The sequence below is a fragment of the Thamnophis sirtalis genome, unplaced genomic scaffold (assembly GCF_051295495.1).
Source record: "Thamnophis sirtalis isolate CommonGarterSnake01/CBP01778 unplaced genomic scaffold, rThaSir2_p1.2 scaffold_3, whole genome shotgun sequence".
NCBI lineage: Eukaryota > Metazoa > Chordata > Lepidosauria > Squamata > Natricidae > Thamnophis > Thamnophis sirtalis.
Window position 1 is genome coordinate 38,004,508 of NW_028261383.1, and position 25,939 is coordinate 38,030,446.

A 25,939-nucleotide genomic window follows, 5' to 3' on the forward strand; every position below is an offset into this window, starting at 1 on the left:
CCAATGCAATAGATCAATCTAAAATGGTACAGAGAAATCTTAAGATATTCAGGGGAATCTGAAAACAAACCAGGGATTAAAGGAGCAAAGTAGAAATATAGATTGGTGGCCTTATATTCAATTACAATCGTGGTACAAAAAAAGATATAAAAGTATATGGAATCTACACAGAATTAAAACAAATAGATAAAATTTTAACAGGCCTGGAAGATAAATTCATAGCAAAAATGTATAAATATTTATTAGAAGGGACATTGGAAGTAGTAGTAGTTAAGGGTTGCATGATAGCGTGGGCCAAAAATTTTGGACACAATATAGATCTAGGGGATTGGGAAAGAATTTGGAACACAAATTATAAATTAACAAGATCAGTAGCGTACAAGAAAACATGTACAAAATGTTTTAGCTTTGGCATGTACCACCAATGAGATTGGCCATAATGTATCCTAACATAAATCCGACCTACTGGAAGTATAAAAAAAAACACAAAGGACTTTCTATCATATATGGCGGACCTGTCTGGGAACTCAAAAGTATTGGATTAAAATTTGGAAATGGATACAACAAATTACAGAGGAACAAATAGAATATAAACCAGAACGTTTTCTACTGGGAATAACCAAGGGGAAATATAGAAAGAAAATTAAATAGATACTAATACATGTGTTGAACTTTTTCTCAATATTGGAAACAGAATAATATTCCCCAAAATGAATTAGTGATTCAGAAAATTCTAGAGTGCCTAGAAATGGACAAGTTAACATTAAGATTAAAGGATAAAGAAGAGTTTGAATACTATGCAATTTGGGATAATTGGTATAAATGGTTGCACAACAGAAATAAAGTTAATCTAGCCAAGAAACAAAAGAGAAATGTATAGAACTGCAAACAAATGTATATAAATATAGAAGCGATATAAGATTGATATATACAGGTATGATGACACAAGAATATTAATGTAATGACTGTAAGTTGTTATAGATGGAGAAAACAATAAAAATTGATCAAAAAAGACAAAAGAAAAACAGAATTTTCCCTTCTCCCTCTGAAGAAAAGAAATCTATTTAGAGATGTTTTCATAAGAATTAACTAATGGCATCTAACTACAAAATGTCTTCCTGAACTCCCTGAGGGAGAGTAGGAAACCCTTACCAAGAGAGGCCACATTCTTATAATTCTCCAGCATGACTTCCCAATGCAGAGCTTTTTGGTCAGGATCCAGCTGAGACCATTCCTCCTCGGAGAAATAAACAGCCACCTCCTGAAAGGGCAGAAGAACCTCCTGAAAGGGAGAAAACAATACAGAACAGATCAAGGAAGAACTGCAGGATCTTTCCTATTTAGAAATTTCCAAAGCAATGCACTAAGGTAAATGGCTATGCTTAGTAAGATCCGCGGTTTAGATGAAGAAACCGAAAGAATAAGAAGCGTTTGACTAAAAAAAATATTTTAAGCGGGTTTTATGAACTTGAATGATTCTGTAGGACTTTCAGTGCCATTCAGATTAAATAAGCCCCGTTTCCTCCTGGATCTATTGATCTACTAAACATCCAGCCAACCATCATCAAAATACTCTTCCTTCTAGATCTCTTCATCCATGCACAATCAAAAGGCCCTCAGTGAGAATCAACGGGCAGGTGGGCCTTGGAAAACCCACCAATAAGTGATACTAACCCTTCAGAAGTGTGTCTGTAGGCAAAGGGATTCTTTGTCGTGTTTATGAAATGAAAGTTATGTTGTCCTAAGAAGGAGCAGTCATGTTCATCCCCAACACCTTCGTCAAAGTGCTGGGAGAGCTCAACCAGGGATCTGTGTGGTTTGCCATCTATGTCCAGAGACTCTGCCCCTCCTCAGATTGCAAGGAAGCTGCTGCTATCGAAAGCCATTGGCTGGCATGTAAATAAGAAAACGAAGACCATTTTCTGAGGATAACATTTCTTAGCCTTTGCAAAGCTGGATTGTTCGGCCTCCAAATCCAGACACAAATCAGGGGATTAATATTTACTGTCAGCCTCTACTTTGCTTGCTTGCCATCGGCTGCCAAAGTAACGGGGAGGGTGGGGAAGGTGGGGGCTTGTGGTATTTGGGGGGGAATTATAGGTGCTGGAGGAATTATCATGAAGGGAGTTTTCTTCTCACCATCTTCTGTGCATGCTGATGGCTCGTGTTTAGGCTTGGTCGAGGTCTCTGCATACCAACTGAATGAGGCCACTTGAAGATGCACCCCACATGACACCTTTGGGAGTTGCAGATTGGACATTGGGTTGGGGTAACTGGGGGGAGGGTCCTGGGTAAACATTTGATATGTACACGTTCGTACCTTTTTGCCTCAGATCTTGCTTTTCTTTAGCTCTTTTCATTCCGGGTCTAGTAAAAGTACCTTTATCTCTATTCAAATGGAGTTGGGGGTTTTCTTTCTCGGATACTGAATGAGGCACACCTGGCATTAAGCAAGATCTCTCTTCGCACCCATCCCGGAGTTGAAAGCTACTGTGAGGGGAGCACCAACATGTCTAATCCCTGCAGTGACCAGGAGGATATGGGCGCTGCTGGATCCTCCTTGCCCTTGGAAACAGAACGGATGGCTGAACTGAATCTGAAAGAAAAATCAGTCCAGCCCAGATGATCGCTGGGAGTGGACAGATGAATTATCCTGAGGAGACGCTAGCAGGGGCTATAACCACCTATACCAGTGATGGTGAACCTTTTTTGGCTCCTGTGCCAAAAGCAGGGGGGAGTGCAGAGGGTTTGTGCACGGGTGTGCCACACTCATAATGCCATGTGTGCCACCACCCGCTTTTGGCATTGTTTTTTCACCCTCCACAGGTTCCAGAGGTTTTCTAGGAGCCTGGGGAGTACGAAAACTGCCTCCCCCCCCCCCCGAGGCCTCAGAAGCTTTCCTGAAGCCTCCAGAGGGCGCTTTGTCCGTAGGGCCGATTTTCGCCCTCTGGAGACTTCAGGGCCCTTCAGGAGGCTTCCCTGAAGACTCTGGAGGGCAAAAACAAGCACTATGAACAAACCAGAAGTCTGTTACTGAACTTCCAGTTTCCCCGTTGGGCCGGTTTTTCACGTTTTTGTGTGTGCAAAAAATGGCTTCAAAGGAAGACCGAAGTAAGCAGGCAACACCTCACGTTCCCTAACAAATGGCTCCGGGTGCCACCTGTGGCATGCATGCCATAGGTTCGCCATCACTGAGCTATACTATCTATATCCTCTGATTTCCTGATGGAAATAAAAATCTAGTGAGTGAATGTTCTTCTCTTACCTGAGTTGGAGGTTCAATCCTAGTTTCTGCTCCCCCAAAACCAAGAGTCAACTTCCTTCTATTCTTCCCTGTGAGGGAGACAGAATTTCAAAAGGGATAATTAATAAAATGGGAGGAGGTATGCTATAGAGGAGAGGACACAGAGAAGATGAGAAAGTTAGCATTTATCAAAGGAGTGGAAGGACCTTATATTACCTCCTGAGGTGTCCTGAATTGGATCTTCCTGAGGGATCCCCCTGAAAGACAATTCTTGAGGGAGATTTGACAGATGCCTCTTTGTCTCAGGATCTCTGATCTCCATTGCAAAGGACTTTAAAAACAGAAGAAAAGAATTAATGACATTGCAAATCATGAAGTGGTTTCTTTCCCAGTGAACACCACTGCAAATCAATCGGTGTTCATCAATTAGGCTGGGAAGTAAGAAAGAAATGCAAAATCTTTCTTCTAGGATAAGGGAACTATACAAAGATTAGTGAAGCATCTCCACATAGTATGAATGCCAGGAAAGTCTGGTGAGAAGACATTAAAATTTGTATACATTAATCACAAGGCAAAGATTTTGTGCATAAAATAATGCCTGAACAAGGAAAAGATGTAGCTGAAGAGTTTAAAATTATAATTATAATTTAAAATAAATCTTTCATAAAACCTGCTGCTTCTTCTCCTCCGCCTGGCTCAGGAGGAAGCCTTCCGCCAGGGCCACCGCCTGGGAGCTGGTCTCTGCTCCACATTCCCGCACCCAGCTCTCCATCTGCAGGGGCAGAAGGGCCAGGAACTGCTCCAGAACCACCAGGTCCAGCATCTGTGCTTTTGTGTGCTTTTCTGGTCTCAACCATCGACTGCAAAAGTAGTGTAGACGACTACAAAGTCCTCGGGGACCCTCATCCTCCTGATATTGGACGTTCCTGAAGTTCCAGGCCTGAACTTGTGAAACGATGGTTCCTTCTTCCAGCATCTTCTGCCCAGTTCTTGCCCAGATCTCCCCACAGATTCCAGACTGAACACTGGAAGGGCCTTTTCCACTTCCCTCATTTGCTAAAGGAAGGCCAGCCATTCTCTCTCTGCCCTGTAACACAATTCAGAATTAGTGCAAGGAAGGTTGTGTATCTCCAAATGCTTTTTTCATTTCTTGGAAGAAATATCCATCTGGTTCAGTTCCAATACAGGAGGAAGGCGCTGGGAATAAAATGAAGGCTGGAGGCTGATTGGAAAGAAAGCAGAACCACCAACCACATGTCATTCTGGGATGGCTGACAAAATGGAGTTCAGAGTGGGGGGATTCCTATGGGGTCATGGCTGGCACTCTATAGGCAAGAGGGGAAATGCAAATTTTACCATTTTATCTAACACCCACAAGTACAAGTTCTGGGAACAGATTCTCTATCCATTCACATACATTATAATTTACTTTTTAAGATCTGAGCAGGACTGGAGCATTACAGAAGGCATTTGTGTAAACAGGCAGGGAGACTGAGGCTGGCTTCTTCCTCCCTTAAGAGCATGTTTCTCCATTACTCCCTTAGGGGGAATATAATATTCTGCTTCTTTTTAATATTTCCCCAAAAAGTTATTCTTGGAGGGGGGGAGGTTTCCCACATATTCATAGCAATGTTCACCTAGCCTTGGGAATACCTAGAGTCCTCTTAGCCAAAGAAATAACATTGTCTGTAAAGAAGATGAACAAAAGACCTCCATTTTGTGATTCCCTTACAGAAAAGGGAATATATTCAAACAGCCAGAAAGTTATGGATTGGACCATTCATCAACACTCATCCCCACATATTGAGAAGTATTTTCTGAACTGGTAAAGTGATGACTTCCATCAAGAAGATTGAGTGTATTTGGCATTTTGGATCCTTTCAATTTCTTTTTACTCACAAGGAGAGACTTTCTTTTTTAAAGTGTAGATCAAAGCATGAAAGTTCAGTTCACATCAAATGAAATGCCAGTCAATTGATCCCGTCTTGGGATGCTGGTTTACTGCTTTCCTAAGACAAATTAGAAAGGGGATCCAAACCTAGTTTAGTGTCACCCAGCACACAGTGAGAATGAAGGCATCATCTTCTGCCTCTCTTCCTTGCAAATATATTTCTTATTTCCTGCTTGAGATTTGCCATGCAAGCTCTCCCCCTACACAGGAGATTACACCGGGAAATGGGGTGGGAAGGACTCTCCGGGATCCCCTCCCACTTTTATTCTAAGGCTCTGGATATATTCCGGAGGGCAGCATGCATGGCCTCTGCTTCCCCCCATGTCGATTACAATCATGGGAAAGGGCGGTTGGATGGGAGGAAAATATAAGATCGGGGGGAGTTTCTCCCACTCCTGATATTAAAAAAGTGAACCTGGATTAGAAATAGGTATGTGTCTCTTCCCCCTTTTTAGATTGCGAACCCTCTTTCTCCCTTTGTATGGGAAGGACCCCTTGCCCAACATACACACACAACACACACACACGCACACACACAAACACACACACAGACAAACCCTACCTTTTCCAACTCTGTCTGGATGAATAATATTTTCTTTCAGCTTTTCTAAACTCCTGCAGAGCTCAAAGGGTTAAAGACGGAGAGCCCAGTCTCCTAGAAAGGCAAAACCGGAATGATCTCAATGCCTTCCCAACTTGTAACAGGGGCCGAAAGCTGAAGTGCCCCCCCTGGTGGATTTTCTGTGCACGGAAGTTGCTCATGGAAAGAGGAGAGAAATGGTGCATTTCCCATGGAGGGAGGGCAGGAGGGGGCTCCTTGATCAGGAAGCCTTCTCAATGCATTTGCTTTTGGCAATGTTATACTTTGATAAAGAGCATTGTATTTACATGTCACTGTTGTGTTCTGAGTTTGCGCTGACTAAAGGTTTGAGCGGGAAAGCGCTCGACAGCCGATTGGCTGATCGTTTGACAGCTCCTGTATAAATAGGGAGCTGTCCAAACGAGCAGCGCGCGTTCCTATCTAAGCCGGTTCTGAAGTGTTAGCTTGTACTTTAAGGGAATAAACTTGTTAGCCTTTTATTCCTGTCTCTGCCTCAGTTCTTCTGGCTACCCACAGGTCCTTGGTACACACCACTGGCGACGAAGGTGGGATCGCCAAACTGAGGTACGAGAAGCTGAAGTCACTGATAGCTGAAAGTCACTCGCTGAGTCACTAGAACCGCGCTTAATAATACCGCGACGAGACGTCGTTGGTTCTGACAGGAATGGCCACGTTAAACTTCGCGCCATTCAACTATGGAGCTGAGACATGGGAGTCGTACACGGCTCGATTTGAATGCTTCCTGGTCGCACACGACCTTACCGAGCTGACAGATGAGAGGAAATGCGCGTTTTTCTTGTCCGTGTGTGGCTCAGACGTTTTCCACACAGCCAGAGCTCTGACAGCTCCTGACCCTATAAAGGCCGTTCCGTGGCCTGAGCTAATGGCCAAACTGAAGAGCCATTATGCTCCGTCCCCGTCCAAGATAGCCAGCCGGCACGCCTTCCATCAGCGAAGCCAAGCTGAGGGGGAGTCCGTGAGTGCCTACGTTGCTGCCTTACGATCCGCCGCCCTGCACTGCGAGTTCCGGGACTTAGATGAAGCTCTTCTCGACCGTTTAGTGTGTGGCCTCCGCGACCTCAAACTACAGAAGAGGCTTCTAACGAAGTCAGACTTGTCGTTCCAGAAAGCCTTCGACGAAGTGCGGGCCTCCGAGATAGCTGCTGCCTCGCTAGCCACCATCGCGAAGACCCGGGCTGCCAACGCCGCGCAGCCTGCCAATGCCTTTAATACAGTGACCAGTCAGCCTGACTCGGAAAGTGAGGATTCCGATGCTGAGACATATAATGAGGACATCAACCGCCTTGACGAGGCGAGCAGAAAGAGCTGGCAGCGGCAGAAGAGCAGACCTAAATCTGCATGTAGTGGTTGCGGAGGTAACCACGAAAGAGCTGAGTGCAGATTCAGGCAAGCTCTCTGCCAGCGCTGTGGCAGAAAGGGTCACATCGCCCGAGTATGCCGAGCAGCACAGCCCATGTCCTTTTCCGAGACACAGACCGAGCGGTCGCGGCCAAATCGTCCCAGAATAGAGGGCTCCAAGAGAGCGAGAGTGGACTGCCATTCCATTCTCCGCAACGCGCGCCATGGCCTCTCGTGTAACCAACTTCAGAGGAAAATCCAATTGAAGGTCATGGTGGAAGGGAAGCCCTGCGAGATGGAGCTAGACACCGGCTCTGCCACATCTATCGTGTCGTGGAGCACCATCAAACGCATTGTGCCAAAGCTTTCTAAACGCCAGCTAAACGATTGCCATCTCACGCTTAGAGACTATCAGGGCAACCTGATTCCAATAATAGGCACCCGCAAAGTCAGAGTGCAGTTCAAGGGGTTTGATGGCTGCCTACCCCTCATCATAGTCGACGGACGGCTACCCAGCCTTCTCGGCCTCGACTGGTTCCAGTCCCTGGGTCTGCAGATCAGCGGAATTCACCACCTCAGTTCCAACGCACTCGACTGCCTGGTAAACGAGTTCCCTGACGTTTTTGATGGCAAATTGGGCAAGTACACGGGCACGCCGGTTTCCTTTAACCTCGACCCGTCCGTACAGCCAGTGCGGATGAAGCCTCGCCGGGTGCCCATCGCCCTCAAACCAAAAGTGGACGCTGAGTTGGACAAGTTAGTGGCTCAAGGCATTTTGGAGCCAGTAGACCATGCAAAATGGGAAACACCCATTGTGCTTCCCATCAAACCGGATGGCAGCGTGAGGATTTGTGCTGACTACCGCTGCTCAATCAACCGTGCTTTGCCTGCCCACGCATACCCTGTACCCGTGGTTCAACATCTGCTGCACACCTTGGGCGAGGGGACTGTATTCGCGAAGCTCGACCTCGCCCAAGCATACCAACAGCTGGTCGTGGACAATGAAGCAGCTGAAGCACAGACAATTGTCACGCACCGGGGTGCGTTCCGTTGCCGCAGACTGCAGTTTGGGGTCAGCATTGCCCCGGGACTGTTCCAGAGTTTGATGGAGAGGCTGCTCCAAGGACTACAAGGCGTCGTCCCCTATTTCGACGACGTCCTTGTGTCAGCCACCTCCATGGAGGAACTCATGGCACGTTTGCGCATGGTTCTCCAAAGATTCCAGAAAGTGGGCCTGAAGGTTAAGAGAGACAAATGCCAGGTTGCGGTATCCCAGATAGAATTCTTAGGGTTCCTCATCGATGGCAAGGGCATCCACCCCACGGCTGCCAAAACCAAAGCCATCGTTGAGGCCCCTGCTCCGAAAAACAGAGCTGAATTACAGGCCTTTTTAGGCCTACTTAATTTTTACGCTGTCTTCCTTCCCCACAAGGCGACAGTCGCTGAGCCACTGCATCGCCTCCTTGACTCGGGTGCCCCTTGGGTGTGGGGCCGCCGGGAAGCATCCGCATTCATAGCAGTCAAGCACCTGCTTGTTTCCAACGATGTGCTGGTGCAGTACAGCGAGCATTTGCCCCTTGTGCTCGCTTGTGACGCTTCACCCTATGGGGTGGGCGCCGTCCTGTCCCATCAGTTACCCAGCGGAGCAGAGGTGCCAGTTGCCTATTTTTCCCGCACGCTCTCTGCCGCTGAACGTAACTATGCCCAAATTGATAAAGAGGCTCTTGCCATTGTGGCTGGGGTGCGCCGGTTCCACCATTACTTGTACGGCCGCCCATTCCAAATTGTCACCGATCACAAGCCCCTGCTAGGGCTGCTGGCAGGAGATCGCCCTGCCCCACAGGTTCTCTCCCCACGCATGACCCGCTGGTTTGTGTTCCTGGCCTCCTACGATTATCAGCTGAACCACAGACCAGGGAAGCAGATCGCCCACGCTGATGCTCTCAGCCGCTGCCCCCTGCCAGAGGCCGTGGACGACCCTGCTGCTGCCGCGCCGGTCTTCCTAATCGACGACCTCAATCTTCCTCTCTCTGCCGCCGACATCGCCCGGGAGTCCGCAAGGGATCAGGTAATTTCCCGGGTGCTAGACTGGGTTAAGCGAGGGTGGCCAAAAGACCCCGTAGACACCGTTTACCTTCCCTTTAAATCTCGCCTAGCGGAGCTCTCCGTTCAGCGCGGCTGTTTGCTATGGGGCCATAGGGTTGTCGTACCTGCCTCACTGAGGACTACTGTCTTGCGGCAGCTACATCACGCTCACCCGGGAATTGTCCGGATGAAAGCCTTAGGTAGAAGTTATGTATGGTGGCCTAAGCTAGACCAAGGCATCGCCGACCATGTCGCCGGCTGCCTGAAATGCCAAGGTGCCCAGGCACTGCCACCAAAAGCTGAGCCGCGATCGTGGGAGCCACCTTCGGCTCCATGGTCCCGCATTCACGTTGATTTTGCTGGCCCTATTCACGGCCACATGCTCCTTGTCGTTGTGGATGCTTTCTCGAAATGGCTCGAGGTCGTCCACATGTCCACTACCACTGCAGATGCGCTAATAGCGACCCTGCGTCGCTTGTTTGCCACCCATGGCCTGCCCGACGTGTTGGTGTCCGACAATGGACCGCAACTGACAGCTGCCAAGTTTGAAGCCTTCCTTGCTTCCCAAGGCATCCGACATGCCCTCACCTCCCCGTTCCATCCCGCTAGCAATGGCTCGGCGGAGCGCGCTGTCCGCTCCGTCAAAGAGTCTCTGGCCAAGCTAGACCACCTTCCCTGGCAGGAAAGGATTGACGCCTTTTTACTCGCCCAACATACGACTCCCTCGCCAGAGACTAACACTAGCCCAGCCGAGCTCCTTATGGGACGACGACTGCGGACAACATTAGACCGTTTGCACCCCACTTACTCCGTGGCCACCCCGTTAGATTCCCGGGGAGGGCCCCGTTCCTTCAGCCAGGGGGAGGCAGTGTATGCCCGGAATTATGTAGGACATCCCTTGTGGCTACCGGGCATAATAACCGATCAGACCGGGCCCTGCTCCTACAGGGTCAGGCTCCTCGACGGCAGAGTCTGGAAGCGCCATTGCGACCAGTTGCGGAGCAGGCACCAACCTCCAATAAGCCAGCAGCAGTCAACCGACCTGCCAACCCCGACGGGCACGACGACCAACGCAGAGCCAGGAAACGAGGAGGTCAACCGCGATCCGGCAGCCTCAGTCCCAAACCGAAGCGGCGACTTACCTGGTGGGCCAGCACCATCCTGCGTTCTCCGGCGGCCCAGGCGATCGCCGTCCTCCGATGCAGAGTCCTCGGTCGAACAGCCAGAGCATCCAAACGAAGCAGAAGGGCCTAGGGCATCAGGCCGCATCAGGCGGCGTCCAGCTTACTTGCAGGACTACGCCTGCGCGAACTTAAGGGGGGAGGAGTGTTGTGTTCTGAGTTTGCGCTGACTAAAGGTTTGAGCGGGAAAGCGCTCGACAGCCGATTGGCTGATCGTTTGACAGCTCCTGTATAAATAGGGAGCTGTCCAAACGAGCAGCGCGCGTTCCTATCTAAGCCGGTTCTGAAGTGTTAGCTTGTACTTTAAGGGAATAAACTTGTTAGCCTTTTATTCCTGTCTCTGCCTCAGTTCTTCTGGCTACCCACAGGTCCTTGGTACACACCAGTCACGATGTTTTTTTTTGTTTTGCCAGCTGTGCTTATATTCTAAGACATACAGTAGGCTGACTCTTCTCTGTAAGCCTACTACGCATGTCCGTTTCCTTTCTTTTTTCTCTTTCTGTTTTGCCTCCCCCGAGGAAGTAGGGTAGGGACTTTACCAGAATGTAGTTATTCGCTAGTAAATTTGTTTGTTATTTATTTTACAATAAAAATGTGTTTTCTTAGAATATACCTATGCTTTGGGATTTGAACCACTATTTCAGTTCTACCATAAGGGGGAAAAAATTAAGTTCTTTCTATTCTTCCCTGTGAGAGAGACTTAGCAACAAAAAATTTGGGTTCAATTCTGGTCATAAGTCAAGGACTACCTAAAATATGAACATCAGGTGATTTCTTGAGGGAAAGAGAAAATCAAAATCTATGAAATGAATGTTTGTCTCTTACCTAAGTTGGCGGTTCAGTCACAGTTCCCACTCCCCAAAAAGAAAGAGTCAACCTCCTCCTATTCTTCTATGTGCGGGAGACACAATTTCAGAAAGCATAATGAATAAAATGGGAGGAGGTGTGCTATAGATGAGAAACATAGAGAAGATGAGGAAGCTAGGCTCTATCAGAGGGGTGGAAGGACCTTATACTGTTTTAAATTTTCTGTATTGTCTTATTTATTCCTCTTTCCCTATTTCATTGTGAGCCGCCCGGAGTCCTTCGGGAGTGGGCGGCATACAAAACTAATAAACAACTTCAAACAACAATACTACTACTTTATGTGTCATGATTTGGAGCTTGGTGAGGGATCCTCCTGAAAAGAAGTTCTTGAGAGAGATTTGATGGATGCTTCTTCCCCAAAGACAAAAGATGACAATCTTTTGAGGTCACGTCTGTTGAGGAGAAACTCTAGTTAGAAATGATGGAGCAGGGACTAGTTAAAGGTGACACAAACAGCTGGGTTGCCCCTCTTCCCTTCAGAACACAGATGAGATTCCTACCTAGCAATAGATAACAGGTGCCGAAGCACTTCTCTTCCCTTAAATGTAATTTCCAAATAAAGCCAGAAATGAGAGGCCACTTTTTTTTCTTTCATGGAGAAAGTCTTTGGGAATGGTCATGCAGAAATACCAACTCCCCCTCTCAAAGACTACAAGGAATGCTGGTACCTACTACTACTCTAAAAACCCAGGTCAGATTAGGGTAGTATTTGACTCTAGTGCCAATTGTGAAGGTGTTTCTTTAAACAATGCTTTCCTTTTGGGTCCAGACTTCAATAACTCATTTCTAGAACTCTCTTGTGATTTCACAGAGATTCTATTGCTTTCGTAGCCAACACCCAACAGATGTTCCATTGCTTCTTCGTCAGAGAGGAACACAGAAATTTCTTAAGATTTCTTTGGTTCAGGGACAACGATCCCTCCAAAGACATCACAGAGTGCTGTATGAAGGTACACATCTTTGGCAACAGCCTTTCCCCTGCAGTCGCAATCTATCCCCATCGCCTGGGCCCAGGCCCACACCAGCCCAGCTGGGCAACCTCCCTGGGTGCATGTACAGGAGGGGGTGGCCATGCAGAAACTGGCAGTGCCCAGCAACAGCTGCAGTTTGTTGACCTGCAGTGGCAGCCAACTGGATGTGAGCCCTGATGTCCAATAAGCTGCCCTTGGCCCCGATCCACCTGCACCACACTTGCGTATCTTGGGGCCCCACACCCTGGCCACAGGCCTTGCCTTGCAAGATGATGGTGGCATTGGAAGCAGCAGGTCCTGTCCAGCAGGAGCCCTGCCTTCCCTCCCCTCCTTCCTGGGAAGCCCATGAGCCAGGAGGAACAGCCTGGTGGGCAAAGCAGACACCTCAAAGCAGCATCCATGAGCCTGGCCCTCCTGTACTGATGAAAGAAATGTCCTTCTGGGTTCGGCTCCAAGTGAGGAAAAAGACACTGGAGACATGGAGGCTGCTTGGAAAAGTTGGAATGTTGGAATGTTTATTCAACTTGTATGCCGCCCCATTCCCAAGGGACTCAGGGCGGCTAACAAACCAGAGGGAAGGGGAATACAAACAGAACACAAGACAAACAAATTAAAATAAAACAACAGTCATAACAGTTTGAGTGGGGCCGGGAACTCATCAGCCCCAGGCCTGCCGGAACAGCCAGGTCTTAGTAGTTTTGCGAAAAGCCGGAAAGGTGGTGAGGATCCGGATCTCTACGGGGAGATCATTCCAGAGGGCCGGAGCAGCCACAGAGAAGGCCCTCCCTCGAGGGGTCGACAGTCGACATTAGCTAGCGGATGGTGTTCGGAGGAGGCCTAATCTGTGGGATCTAATAGGTCGTAGGGAGGTAATTGGCAGGAGGCGGTCTCTCAAGTACCCAGGTCCAATACCATGTAGGGCTTTAAAAGTAATGACTAGCACCTTGAAGCGTATCCGGGGACCAACAGGTAGCCAGTGCAGCTCGCGGAGGATAGGTGTGACATGGGTGTACCAGGGTGCACCCATAATCGCTCACGCGGCTGCATTCTGCACAAGCTGAAGTCTCTGAATGCTCTTCAAGGGCTGCTCCATGTAGAGCGCATTACAGTAGTCCAGTCTTGAGGTCACAAGGGCGTGAGTGACTGTTTTAAGGGCCTCCTGGTTCAGGTAGGGTCGCAATTGGTGCACCAGGCGAACCTGGGCAAATGCCCCCCTGGTCACAGCCGACAAATGATGTTCTAAAGTCAGCTGTGGGTCCAGGAGGACTCCCAAATTGCGAACCCTGTCTGAGGGGCGTATAATTTCACCCCCCCAGCCTGAGATGGAGTACAAGGCCAATTTTTGGGAGGGAACAGCAGTAGCCACTCGGTCTTGTCGGGATTGAGAGCAAACTTGTTCGTCCCCATCCAGATCTTAACAGTCTCCAGGCACTGACACATCACTTCAACTGCTTCACTGAGTTGGCACAGGGCGGACAAATACAACTGAGTGTCGTCCGTGTATTGGTGGTATTTTATTCCATGCCGATGGATGATCTCACCCAGTAGCTTCATGTAGATATTGAATAGGAGGGGGGGGGGGCAGGACCGAACCCTGCGGCACCCCATAAAGAAAGGTTTATTGGTGGATAGGACCACATGGCTTGATCCCTGAACAGAAAAGGTGATCACATGCTTCAACGTTGGTGGAGAAGAAGAGAAGGGCTGAGGGAGGGGCTTGCTGGGCTTTTTATAATCTGTTCAGCCCCACCTCTCTGTTTCCTGTTCCTGTGTAAGAAATGTATTTTTTTTTTTATTAAATATTTTTTTAGTTTTAGTTTAAAGCTGGTACAACATCTTTCTTAATATATCAATCAATTACAGATAATACAGAAAAAAACAAAGACAACAATCAGAAAAACAAAACAAAACACAGGTATCTATTATGAAAAAATAGGAAGTATATCAACTGGTTACAACATGTTTTGGTGCTTCTCTTCGATTGACTCCTATTAATTCAAGTATCTTAACTCGAATATTTGCCATATCAACATCATTATACCTCCGGTTTTAATTATTATAATTATTTAAACATCCTTCATCCTTAGTTATGCTAAGGAATTAGTCCATAACACATGCTGGCAGTTCATTTACTTATTTGTAAAATCCTCTATTATCATCAAATCCTCATATTCTATTTTAACTAGACATCCATAATATTCAATTATATCATATATCCTAACATTTTCCCAATGTTGATTAACATTTAATTATATGGATTTTATTTAATTTTTTAATAGTGCTAATTATTATAGTTAATACTCTTTATGTATACCCTAAAGGTATTTTCTCATATCCAATTGTTAGTTATCATATCGACTCCACATTATATACATTACTATTAATATCAATTATTATTCAGCAATATCTGTTACACAAAAAAGCAATTAGATTTAGCTAATTTTCAGTTATATTCATCAATCTATCAACCAATTCCAAATTATATATATTGCTATCTATATCAATCATTATTCAGCTATATCTATTACAAATTGAAGTGATCCAATCTAGATTCTATTTTAGCTAAACATCCATAATATTCAATTATATCATATATCATAACATTTTCCCAGTATTAATTAACATTGGATTGTATGGATTCTATTTAGTTTTTTAATAGTGCTAATTATTATAGTTAATACTCTTTATGTGTAATCTAAAAGTATTTTCTCATATCCCATTGTTAATTATCATGTCAACTCCACATTATATACATTGCTATCAATATCAATTATTATTCAACAATATTTGTTACACAAAAAAGCAATTAGGTTTAACTAGTTTTCAATTGTATTCAACAATCTATCAGCCAGTTCCAGATTATATATATTGCTATCCATATCAGTCATTATTCAGCTATATCTATTACAAATTAAAGTAATTCGATCTAGCTAATTTTAATTTTTATTGTCCCATCTGTCAGCCTGTGTCCCTCCAGCCACAAGGTTTTCTCCGTCCAGTAGCCATTCGTTGAATAAATTTACCAAATGTTTCCATAAGCAAGTCCAAACAAAAGTATTTCGGCACCTTTGGATTCTGAATGTCAGTGATGAAGTAATAAAGTTGTTCTTGGTTTATAAAGCTTCCCAATTTAACTTTAATTCTCAAGGGTGGATTCTCCATTCCTTCTGTACACTGTCTCTTTAAATGAGTCGTCTTTATGGCTTCCCCCTTCTTCTCTTCCTCTGAGATAAACCAGACACCATTTCTCACATTTTCCGTTTGTGTTTCAGGAACATTTAAGCATTCAACGTTCTCAGTTTTAGCTTCATATTTTAGAATAAATTGATCCAGTTTTCTTTCCAATCTTTGGTAAGAATGAAAAAGTTCTCTACACGCAGAGAAAAGAGTCTGAAATGAAGTCTTGGAAGTATCTTGGGACGCCATGATGTGTCGTAGTTAAAATAAAGGCTCTCTTTTTTTTTTCCCCAGAGGCTTCGAAGCAATTTTTACTTTTTTTTTTTTTTTAGTCTCTTACCGGCTGTCAATCTTATCTAGTTGTAAACAGAGCTGGATAGTAAAGTAATAAAAATGTCGAATCGTGACGGGCTAGTTAGTAGGAAATAAGTTTTACGATCCACTTAGGGAGATTCAGAGGGGGGAGAATATCGCGGAGTTTCTTGAAGCATTTAAGAGGTAGAGTAACCACCAGTCATAAAACCATTAGAAAAGCTAATTCGCCGCTGATCTTCTGTTGTTTGGTTTTCAATTAGCTTAATTTTTAACAGGAACAATCTCTCTTGGATAATAAAATCAGCTTACCAGATGATATCACTTCTTCCATTCTTAGGGGCGACCTGCAGTTTCAGTTAGCACACAGCTAATCCAAAAAGGAATTGGCACGGGGAGTTAATACCCTCCCCCAGAGATTTGCGATTATCTCTGGGGTCCTGGGTCCCTCCCCACCTCCACTGTCGTCTTCGGGACAGCTGGGGTTCAAAGAACCCGTCCAAAAAACCTTTGGTATAGAGGAATTTCAGGAGTAGCCTAAAACTCCATCTTCTCACTGCTAAGCCCCGCCTTCTCTTTATTATGTAAAGTGGACTAGCTTGGCCTTCTTAATGACCCATTGACAAAGTGGGGATGGGCAGGAAGCTACAGGGAGCTATTCTGACTTTTAAAACATGTTTCTTTCTTTTCACATCCAGAGAAATATTCAGCCTTTTCAATATTTCCTAGGCTATTTCATTTTTCTGGGAGAGGGCTGGGTGATAACTTCCTACAGTACTCACCATGAGCAACCTGGCCAAGGAGAGTGAGCACAGTAGCAGGAGACTTGAAGAGGAGGTAAAGGCGGCTGGGCACCACCTTGGGAAAGCAGCGCTGGGCTGAGTTGTGGTGTTCTGATGCCTCGGGAGCTTGAGGACTGGCCACTTGCCCTCTGATTCAGGTGCTTGGGGAAGCCCGCACCACCATCCAAGGGGTTACTGTGCATGGCCTGAGAGGGATGGCAAGGCTCTTCTGGTGGACAAGGCTTTGGCGCTCACCCTGGTCTCACCTTCCTCCACTGGAGACCTCCAGATCCTCCCTCTCAGCCTTGCCTGGCCCCTCCCACGTCTCCATTTTTGGCTTTTTCCTCCCACCACCCAGGGGACTTGGAGAGGTAGAAGTGGCGAATATAGAGGCTGCACCTTGCCCTCTAGACGTGTCTCCACTGCAGATCTCTGGAGAGGACGAGGGGTGGAGGGGGAGCTGCATGAAGGAAGGCTGCCCCAACAAGCCACCATCCTTACCAAACAATATTGGAAACAGGGATTCCCTTTCAAGAAGGGCCAGACTCTCTCGTGCAGGACCAGGAAGAGCTGCTCCTCTGCCTCCTCCTCTTGCTCTCTAGAGATCTGTCAAGGCAGAAGTTGGACACCGCACCTCCACCAGCAGCTTCGTCCTCTGCCTCCTGCTTTGCCTGGTCAGCCTCCCCCATGTACACCTTAAACCTTTATATACTGTTGTTGTTCTCTAGCACCATCTAGTGGCCAGAAGGACAAACATGCCCCAACATAGGATCATTGCAATGTATGGCTGTGAAACTTGGACCATAAGGAAGGCTGAGTGCCAAAGAATAGAGGCCTTTGAACTCTGATGCTGGAGAAGACTCCTGTGAGTCCCTTGGACTGCAAGGCCATCCAACTGGTCAGTCTTAGAGGAGATCAACCCTGACTGCTCTTTAGAAAGCCAGATCCTGACGAGGAAACTCAAATACTATGGCCACCTAAGGAGAAGGAAGGAGTCACTGGAGAAAAGCCTAATGCTGGGGCAGATTGAGGGCAAAAGAAGGAGACAGAGAATGAGGTGGCTGGATGGAGACACTGAAGCAATAAGTGTGAACTTAAATGGACTCCAGAGGATGGTAGAGGACAGGAAGGCCTGGAGGAACATTGTCCATGGGGGTGAGATGGGTCAGACACGATTTCAACCAACATTGTTGCCCTCTAGGCCCATCTAGTGGCTGGAGACACAAACATGCCCCAAGTACGTTGTTTGAATAGCAATAGCAGTTAGACTTATATACCGCTTCATAGGGCTTTCAGCCCTCTCTAAGTGGTTTACAGAGTCAGCATATCGCCCTCAACAACAATCCAGGTCCTCATTTCACCCACCTCGGAAGGATGGAAGGCTGAGTCAACCTTGAGCCGGTGAGATTAGAACCGCTGAACTGCAGATAACAGTCAGGTGAAGTGGCTGCAGTACAGCACTCTTACCACTGCGCCACCTCGGCTCTCTGAAGCTGATCCAACCCTTCTATCCATCAGCCCACACTCTCAAACCAAGTGCACGCTGGGAAGCCAGACTCCATTTCCTTCAGCATTTGGAGAAGGCAGAAGCATACATCTCAATCTGTGGCACATGGCCACCCAAGGACAAACCCACATCCCACACACGGAACATTGTTGGTGAGATTTAAATTGCTTGTATTTATTCATTGTTATGTTCAGTAGTAAGTTAATACTGTCTATCTTGTATTTGGGTCTCAATGTATGTATCCTTGTTTCCCCCAGTTTTACCATATCCTGTTCTTTCAATAAAGCATTCAGATCAAGTGGATTTTTTTAAAACTGCAAATGGAGAGCTCTGTGAGGCTGATTGGAGGCAATTTAGTTCCTCCTTCAGCTGCACCGGAATCAGCTGATCGGTGGCAGAAAGTCAGATCTTCATTCATTTAACAAGCCATTTGATTCAATTAATTTGATTTTAAGAATTTGTAAAATTGAATATGATTCATTTGACACATTTTTTGAGGATAGGCTCCCTTAGGTTCATATCTCGTGGAATACTTGTATTTCAATTTTTCCAGTTTCACCCATCCTGTTCCTTTAATAAAGCCTCCAGATCTACTCACATAGTCTCTTTTATCGGGGGATAGTTGGATTTGGCTGCATGTCAAGCTGCAGACAGAGTAAAATGTAATGAGGACAGAACAGACCTTATGATTCTAGGAAAATTTCATCTTTGAGAGGGATATATGCATGATTCAGAATTTAGGGTTTCTCCTACACTCACTGGGTGGTCTTGCTCACCACTTTTTAGCTAATGGCAACATAGTTCTTATCAGAACTTAGGCTGCATAAAGGTGAAGAGGAAATCCGTCAGAAGCTACCATAATGAAATAAAATCTGATGCTTTTTAATTTTTATTTGGTGTGCCTCGGAAGAGGGGTAGTCTTATACAGTGAGTATAGCCCAAACCCTATATTTTAACAGGAAAAGTAGGGGGTTGTCTTAAACACCCAGTCCTCTTATACGCCAGAAAATACGGTAATTGCAACGTGGTTCTTATCAGAGCTCAGGCTGCATAAAGGTGAAGAGAAATCCATCAGAAGTGACTCCTCTGTATTCAGGGAGAGAGGTTAAATAAACCTGGGAGACATAAAACTACACAGCAGGACAAAAGAAAACTGGCGAAGAAGAACAAGGGGCCGAAAAGTTTTTACACCTTGGTTGAAACCCGAGTAAACTTCTCAATATAACTGCAACTTTCAACTATTAAATTTCCTTGGTTATTGTATAATTAAATTTCAGTCCTCCTATGGATTATCTTGTTTCTCCTTGTTTCTCTTATCCACTTTCTATCTTGTCTTCCCTTGCATCTCCTTCATTCATCCATGCTACGCATAATTCTTTTCTTCTTATACTAGGTGATCGTTATGGCTTGTGACAGGTCTTATTCCTTCTGGATTACCTCTACGACCCACAAATGCCTTTGAGAGGCATGAAAGAACCTGGACCAGCCTGAGCAATGATACCGGGATCAATCCACAGATCGCAAATAAAGAGACAAAACCTTCCAAACACAAGACCTGAAGATTTTCCGATGGCTTGAAAAGATTCTTCTGGATATGGAGGTGAGGGGAAAAAAGAGATCTAGCTACAATTGCAAGAAAGAATGTACATGGAAACAAAAAAAGGGGTTAAAAGAATTGAATTAACCTCTCTGTGTCAGGCCTGCAGTTATATATCTTTTAGGATCTTTGGCCTGCCACACTCTCTTTTATTTCACTGTGCTGCTTCGTTAGTGTAGTAGTTGGGAGGGGGGAATAGAAAGGAGAATTGTGCAATGTGTTGTTGTCATTCTTTTCTAGAAGCCCAAGGTCATCTTTTGTCTCCGCATCTCTGCATCTGACCGGAATTAGATGGGTGGAAATGCCAGTGTGGCTGAAGAAGATTGGACTGTGTGATGGATTTATGGGTGAGGGGATAAGATCATGAACTTTCAACTGGGTGAAATCCCAGGAAGTTTAGAGATTTGGGATTTTCCACAGAAGTGCCAACATGTCTGTCTTATTAAGTTGGAATTTTGAGGAAAGTTTTGCCTTGGACTCTAATTTAATTCTGCATGATATTTGGAATGCTGACATTATCCCAAATCTCTCTTTAAAATAAATCACCAGCACCCCCGCAAGGGGACTGGTGAGAGGGGTGCTGATTTTCCAACGCTGACTGACCCGGTCAGCGTAAAATATCAGTGAAGAAAATGAGCTGGACAAGGCGCTTCTCTGCAAAACTTCAGAGTGCATAGGAATTTCTGTTTGAAGCTTCTTTGCAAAGCCTTGGAGTGCGAAGGAATTTCTGTTTGAAGATTTATAGCATCTGGAGGAATGCAGTGGGGGAAAGATTCTACACACAGCTGGAAGCAACAAGGTGTTTGGAATCCCAGATCATCTTCTTCAGCCAAACGTGAGTCAATCTTTCCCCCCTTCACTAGTAAAAGCTGCAAGGGACTGGAGGACTGGAGTGGAGATAATTACTCCTTCCAAACAGCGATAAATGAAATGACCCATTACCCTGCAACTGAGTTGAAGACAGATTCCCTATCAAAATGGAAAATTCAACCCAGCCAGCAAGAAGGGATTTGACCAGCATTTTTCACTAGCCAACCACCGGAAATTGGGCTTCAGCTTGTGAATTAAGCACCGCCAAATTGGGCTTTCTTCCCAAAGTTTGGATGGAAAAGATGCCAGTGGGCATCTGCTTGGCCATCAACATGGGAAAATCCTCCAAGCCAGCAGAGGGGCCTTGGCACATAACTCCTCCTAGCCAATCATCGTTGGTTGAACTGCAACCTGTGAATCAGGCACCCCCAGGATGGGTCTTAACCCCAGGTCATGGATGGAAGGGATGCCAGTGGGCACCTGCCCTCCCTCAGCAGATGGCACCATGGCAGATAACTGGGCAGTGGCCAACCCAGAGATTGACACCCCCCCACAGAGTCCAGTCTCAACTGCAATGCCACAACAGGTTCTTACCCCACCTTCCTACAGAGAAGTGTTCTTGATAATGGAAGGCGGGATGAACGAGGGGAAGACTGCAGGATGGATGGTGGAACAATGTGCACCTGCAATGCCCCAACATGTTCTTACCCCACCTTCCAACAGAGAAGAGTTCTCGACAATAGAAGAATGGATGAATGAGGGGGAAACTGCAGGATGGATAGCAGAACAATGTGATGAGGCGGTTCCTAAGTTTAGAGATGTAACTAGGTTCCTTCCCTCGTGGGGCCCAATAAAATGCCACCGTTACTGTCAACTTAGCCACAGAGCATCAGAGTGCTTAGCTCCAGCCCCAATGCCACAAACGTGCATACCAACTGCCACGGTGGTAAAGAGAAGGCCCCAGATGCCACCAGAAAATAGTCATCTGGGGCAACAATCTCTGGAAGAGGATCCCCACCTAAAGTGACGAAGAGTCCTACCAATGGGGAGGCCTCGGAGGAGGAAAAGGACAAACAACTTCTGGAAGAGGATCCCCAACCTAAGGTGATGAAGAGTCCTACCAATGGGGAGGCCTCAGAGGAGGAAAATGCCAAAGATGACCCAATGGTGAGTGCACACATCCTCAAAACTACCCAACTGATATTTAATTGATTTCATTTAAATCGAATTTGGACTCACCACACTACAAAAGAGCAAAACATGGCGATAATGCTTGAAAAGAAAATTGCACATGCACTTGGGGCACTTCTGGTTCCTTTTGTGAGAGAGGAATTGTTCATCCTTTCAGCTCTTCCCACATGCTCTACATTGATCTGCATGTGACAACTCCCTCATATCATGAGGACTTTGACTGAATAATGTTCAATGCTTCTGCATAGATACTGGCTGATTCAGGTCTCAGTTCTACACTAGGGATGCAAATTTAACTATTGTGGAGGATCCCAGTTCTCTACCATGGGTGTAATTTGATTATTATTATTTTTTGAAATTTTCCTTTTGGGCTTAGGGAAGCAGCATCTGTTAAATGTCTTCGCATCGCTCTGAGAGCTATGACTAACTGGGAGACTGCTGGCAGTTGGAAAACAGGAAACTCATTTCTAAAAAATAAAATAAAATGAACATATATACCACGGATTTCAAACTCCATGTGTCACGTGGCCATCATGTGACATATTGCAACAGTTTCCCTATTCACGGAGCTGGGGTAGGCGTGTCCTTCACGTAACACAACCAGCCTGTGAGCCGCTAATTTGACATTTCTATATACTGTATATATAGATACATTCAAAAATATATAAATCATAATTATAATGACCCATGCCTATTGTTTCTTTTTTCATTACTAAAAACCTTTTTCAGAGTTCAGTCTGTAAATTTGAAATCCATTCAGAGAATCCATTAAATCAATAATTAGCATACATTCTCATCCAAATGTATCTTTGTTTGGGGGATTCTCCAGTCTATGAATCATGTTATGGGAAATAAGACTATGGGGTGTGCTGAAGCCCTTTCCACACTTCATGCATTTATATGGCTTCTCCCCTGCGTGCATCCTTTGATGACATGTAAGTTCATGGCCTGTTCTGAAGCCCTTTCCACACTCCATGCATTTATATGGCTTCTCCCCTGTGTGCATCCTTTGATGGACTGTAAGATTACTACGTGTTCCGAAGTCCTTTCCACACTCCTTGCATTTATAGGGCTTCTCTCCTGTGTGGATCCTTTGATGGGGTGTAAGATTACTGCGTGTTCCGAAGTCCTTTCCACATTCCATGCATTTATAGGGCTTCTCCCCTGTGTGGATCCTTTGATGGGTAATAAGGTGATTGTTTTGGGTGAAGCCCTTTCCACACTCCATGCATTTATATGGCTTCTCCCCTGTGTGGATCCTTTGATGGCGTGTAAGTTCACTGCTTCTTCTGAAGCCCTTTCCACACTCCATGCATTTATAGGGCTTCTCCCCCGTGTGCATCCTTTGATGGCTAATAAGGGTAGTGTTTCGGATAAAGCCCTTTCCACACTCCATGCATTTATAGGGCTTCTCTCCTGTGTGGATCCTTTGATGGATTGTAAGATTACTGCGTCTTCCAAAGTCCATTCCACACTCCATGCATTTATAGGGCTTCTCCCCTGTGTGGATCCTTTGATGGGTAATAAGGTGATTGTTTTGGATGAAGCCCTTTCCACACTCCATGCATTTATATGGCTTCTCCCCTGTGTGGATCCTTTGATGGAGTGTAAGCTTACTGCGTGTTCCGAAGTCCTTTCCACACTCCATGCATTTATATGGCTTCTCCATTGTGGATGTCTTTTTATTAACAGTCTTTTTTCCATGTTCATTGCATTTATTTGTCTTCTCTCCCATGTGAAAACTTTTCTGTGATTCAAGAGACCCATTTTCTTGTGAAGGTGTGAACTTCCATCTGTATTTCTTTCCTTTGTCTTTGCCCATATTGGCTCCTCCTTTGGCTTGTGATGGACATGGTCCATTTACATTTAATGTCTCTTTGAAGATTCTAACATCTTTCTCAATATATTTCTTCTTTAGTTTTTCTTGTTGATCAATAAAGTCCTGCATCTGAGAAACAATCGAAGGAGATGACCTTTCCTTATTCCAGTTATTCAACAGGTTTCTCTCCTGATTTTGGAATTCTGTTTGAATTGCAGGTTTCTCCATTACATCTCCTTTTCTGAATACTTGGAATGGTTCTCCAGAGTCTTTATTCTCATTCTCACCTTCAAAGTGAAAGAGAAATGAAAATGGGAGAAAGGTTAGGGAAAAAGCTCACTCTGTCAGAAGTCATATTGATTGCCTTCAGATATTGTGCCAAATTCCAATATATACTGCATATTTGCATCTTAATAATGGCATGGTATAGAAATGATAACATCTCTATTGATGAGGCCTAAAACCTTGCAAAAGACATTAAGTCAAAAAACCTGAATGGCAATTCTTGATAGGACTGATATGGAAGCATCTGGGCCAACATAGTTGAAAATCTGTGTGATGAAGTTTGGCATTACCTCAAACCAAGGAATTACTTTGTCATAAAATGTTTAAATATAAATATAAATTAGATAAGATATATCTAAGCAAAATGCCATTGACCTATTTCCTTCCAAGGAGCACTAGAAAAACAGAACTTTCCCTTCTCCCTCTGAAGATATCAATTTACAAATGTTTTCATAAGAACTAATTAATGGCATCTAACTACAAAATGTCTTCCTGAACTCTCTGACTGGAGAGTGGGAAACCCTTACCAAGAGAGGCCACATTCTTATAATTCTCCAGCATGACTTCCCAATGCAGAGCTTTTTGGTCAGGATCCAGCTGAGACCATTCCTCCTCGGAGAAATAAACAGCCACCTCCTGAAAGGGCAGAAGAACCTCCTGAAAGTGGGAAAAAAATACAGAATAGACCAAGGAAGAATTGCAGGATCTTTCCTATTATTAAGAATTTTATATAGCAAACATAAACATTAAGATAAATGGCTCTATGCTTAGTAAGGCTCTGTGGTTTAGATGACAAAATTGACAGAACCAAAAGCATTTGACTAAAGAAATATTTTAGGAAGGTTTTATGAACTTGAATGATTCTGTAGGACTTTCAGTGCCATTCAGGTTAAATAAGCCCTTTTTTCTTCTGGATCAATTGATCTATCAAACAAGCAGCAAACCCTAATCAGAATACTCTTCATTCTGGATCTATGAATCCATCCATCCACAATCAAAAGGTCCTCAGTGACTTGAGAGAATCAACTGGCAGATGGTCCTCGGAAAACCCACCAATCAGTGACATTAACCCTTCCTTGGATAGTGTTCCTGATTGGTGGGTTTTCCAAGGCCCACCTGCCAGTTGATTCTCTCAAGACACTGAAGGCCTTTAAACCCTTCCTGCCTTTAAAGAAGGAAATGTGTCTGTAGGGGAAGGGATTCTTTGTAGTATTTTATGAAATGCCTTATGTTGTCCTAAGAAGGAGCAATCCTGTTCATCCTCAACACCTTCCTGAAAGTGCTGGGAGAGCTCAACCAGGGTTCTGTCTGGTGTGCCATCAATACCCAGAGACTCTGCTCCTCCTCAGATTGCAAGGAAGCTGCTAGTAGTCTGAGCCATTGGCTGGACAGTAAATAAGGAAATGGAGATTGTTTTCCATTGAAGACAATTCGTAGCCTATGCAAAGTTGGATTGTTTGGCCTCCAAATCCAGGCACGAGTCAGAAGATTAAATTTTACTTTCTAAGCTAATGGGGCCTTGGCTAATTGTTCTTTCAGAACACTTTTTACTTGGAGACATTTCTATATTTCTACTGTCCTGGGATTTTAATAATCTTAACTGTTAACCGTGTATTTTTCTTATTAATGATTGTAAATGAGGCATTGGAAAAATGGAAGCTTGCTAGTTTGAATATTTAAATATTTTTGAGGTTCCTAGCACAAATCCAACTCAAATAATTACAAAAATGGGGCACCATGTAGGACAGTGTAGGGCAGGGCAGGGCAGGGCAGGGTAGGGTAGAATAATTTAGCTAGAAGGGACCTTGGAGGTCTTCTACTCCAACCTCCTGCTTAGGCAGGAAACTCCATACCATTTCAGACAAATGGTTATCCAAGTTTCCACCCATTTGCTTTGGAGAACAGCTTGACTCCCTCTTCTTTGTGGCAGCTGTTGAGATATTGAAACATTGCTGTCATGTCACCCCAAGTCCTTCTCTTCATTAAACTAGACACACCCAATTCCAGCAACCATTCTTTATATGCTTTAGCCTCCAGTCCCCTAATCAGCTTTCTTGGTCTTCTCATCTAGGGTGGACAGGTGGTCACTTACCTATTTTAACTTGTGTTCCTAATCTGTTTTTTGTGGTGCTGTTTTTGATAAGTTGGACTGGTTTTTTCCTTTGTGTAAAGGCAGATGAAAAACATGAGTTAACTAGTT

The 25,939-nt window shown here is 45.1% G+C and overlaps 1 protein-coding gene across 1 annotated transcript in view; it reads right to left on the minus strand.

Moving 5' to 3' along the window:
* Positions 1 to 25,939, minus strand: part of LOC106551559 (uncharacterized) — a 32,809-nt gene that overhangs the window by 3,932 nt on the left and 2,938 nt on the right. Inside the window, 7 exon segments of the mRNA XM_087708194.1 lie at positions 1,153 to 1,282; positions 3,266 to 3,333; positions 3,461 to 3,586; positions 3,914 to 4,393; positions 21,684 to 21,687; positions 22,435 to 23,741; positions 24,267 to 24,396. Of these exon segments, the coding sequence (XP_087564320.1) occupies positions 1,153 to 1,282; positions 3,266 to 3,333; positions 3,461 to 3,586; positions 3,914 to 4,393; positions 21,684 to 21,687; positions 22,435 to 23,741; positions 24,267 to 24,396 (2,245 nt within the window).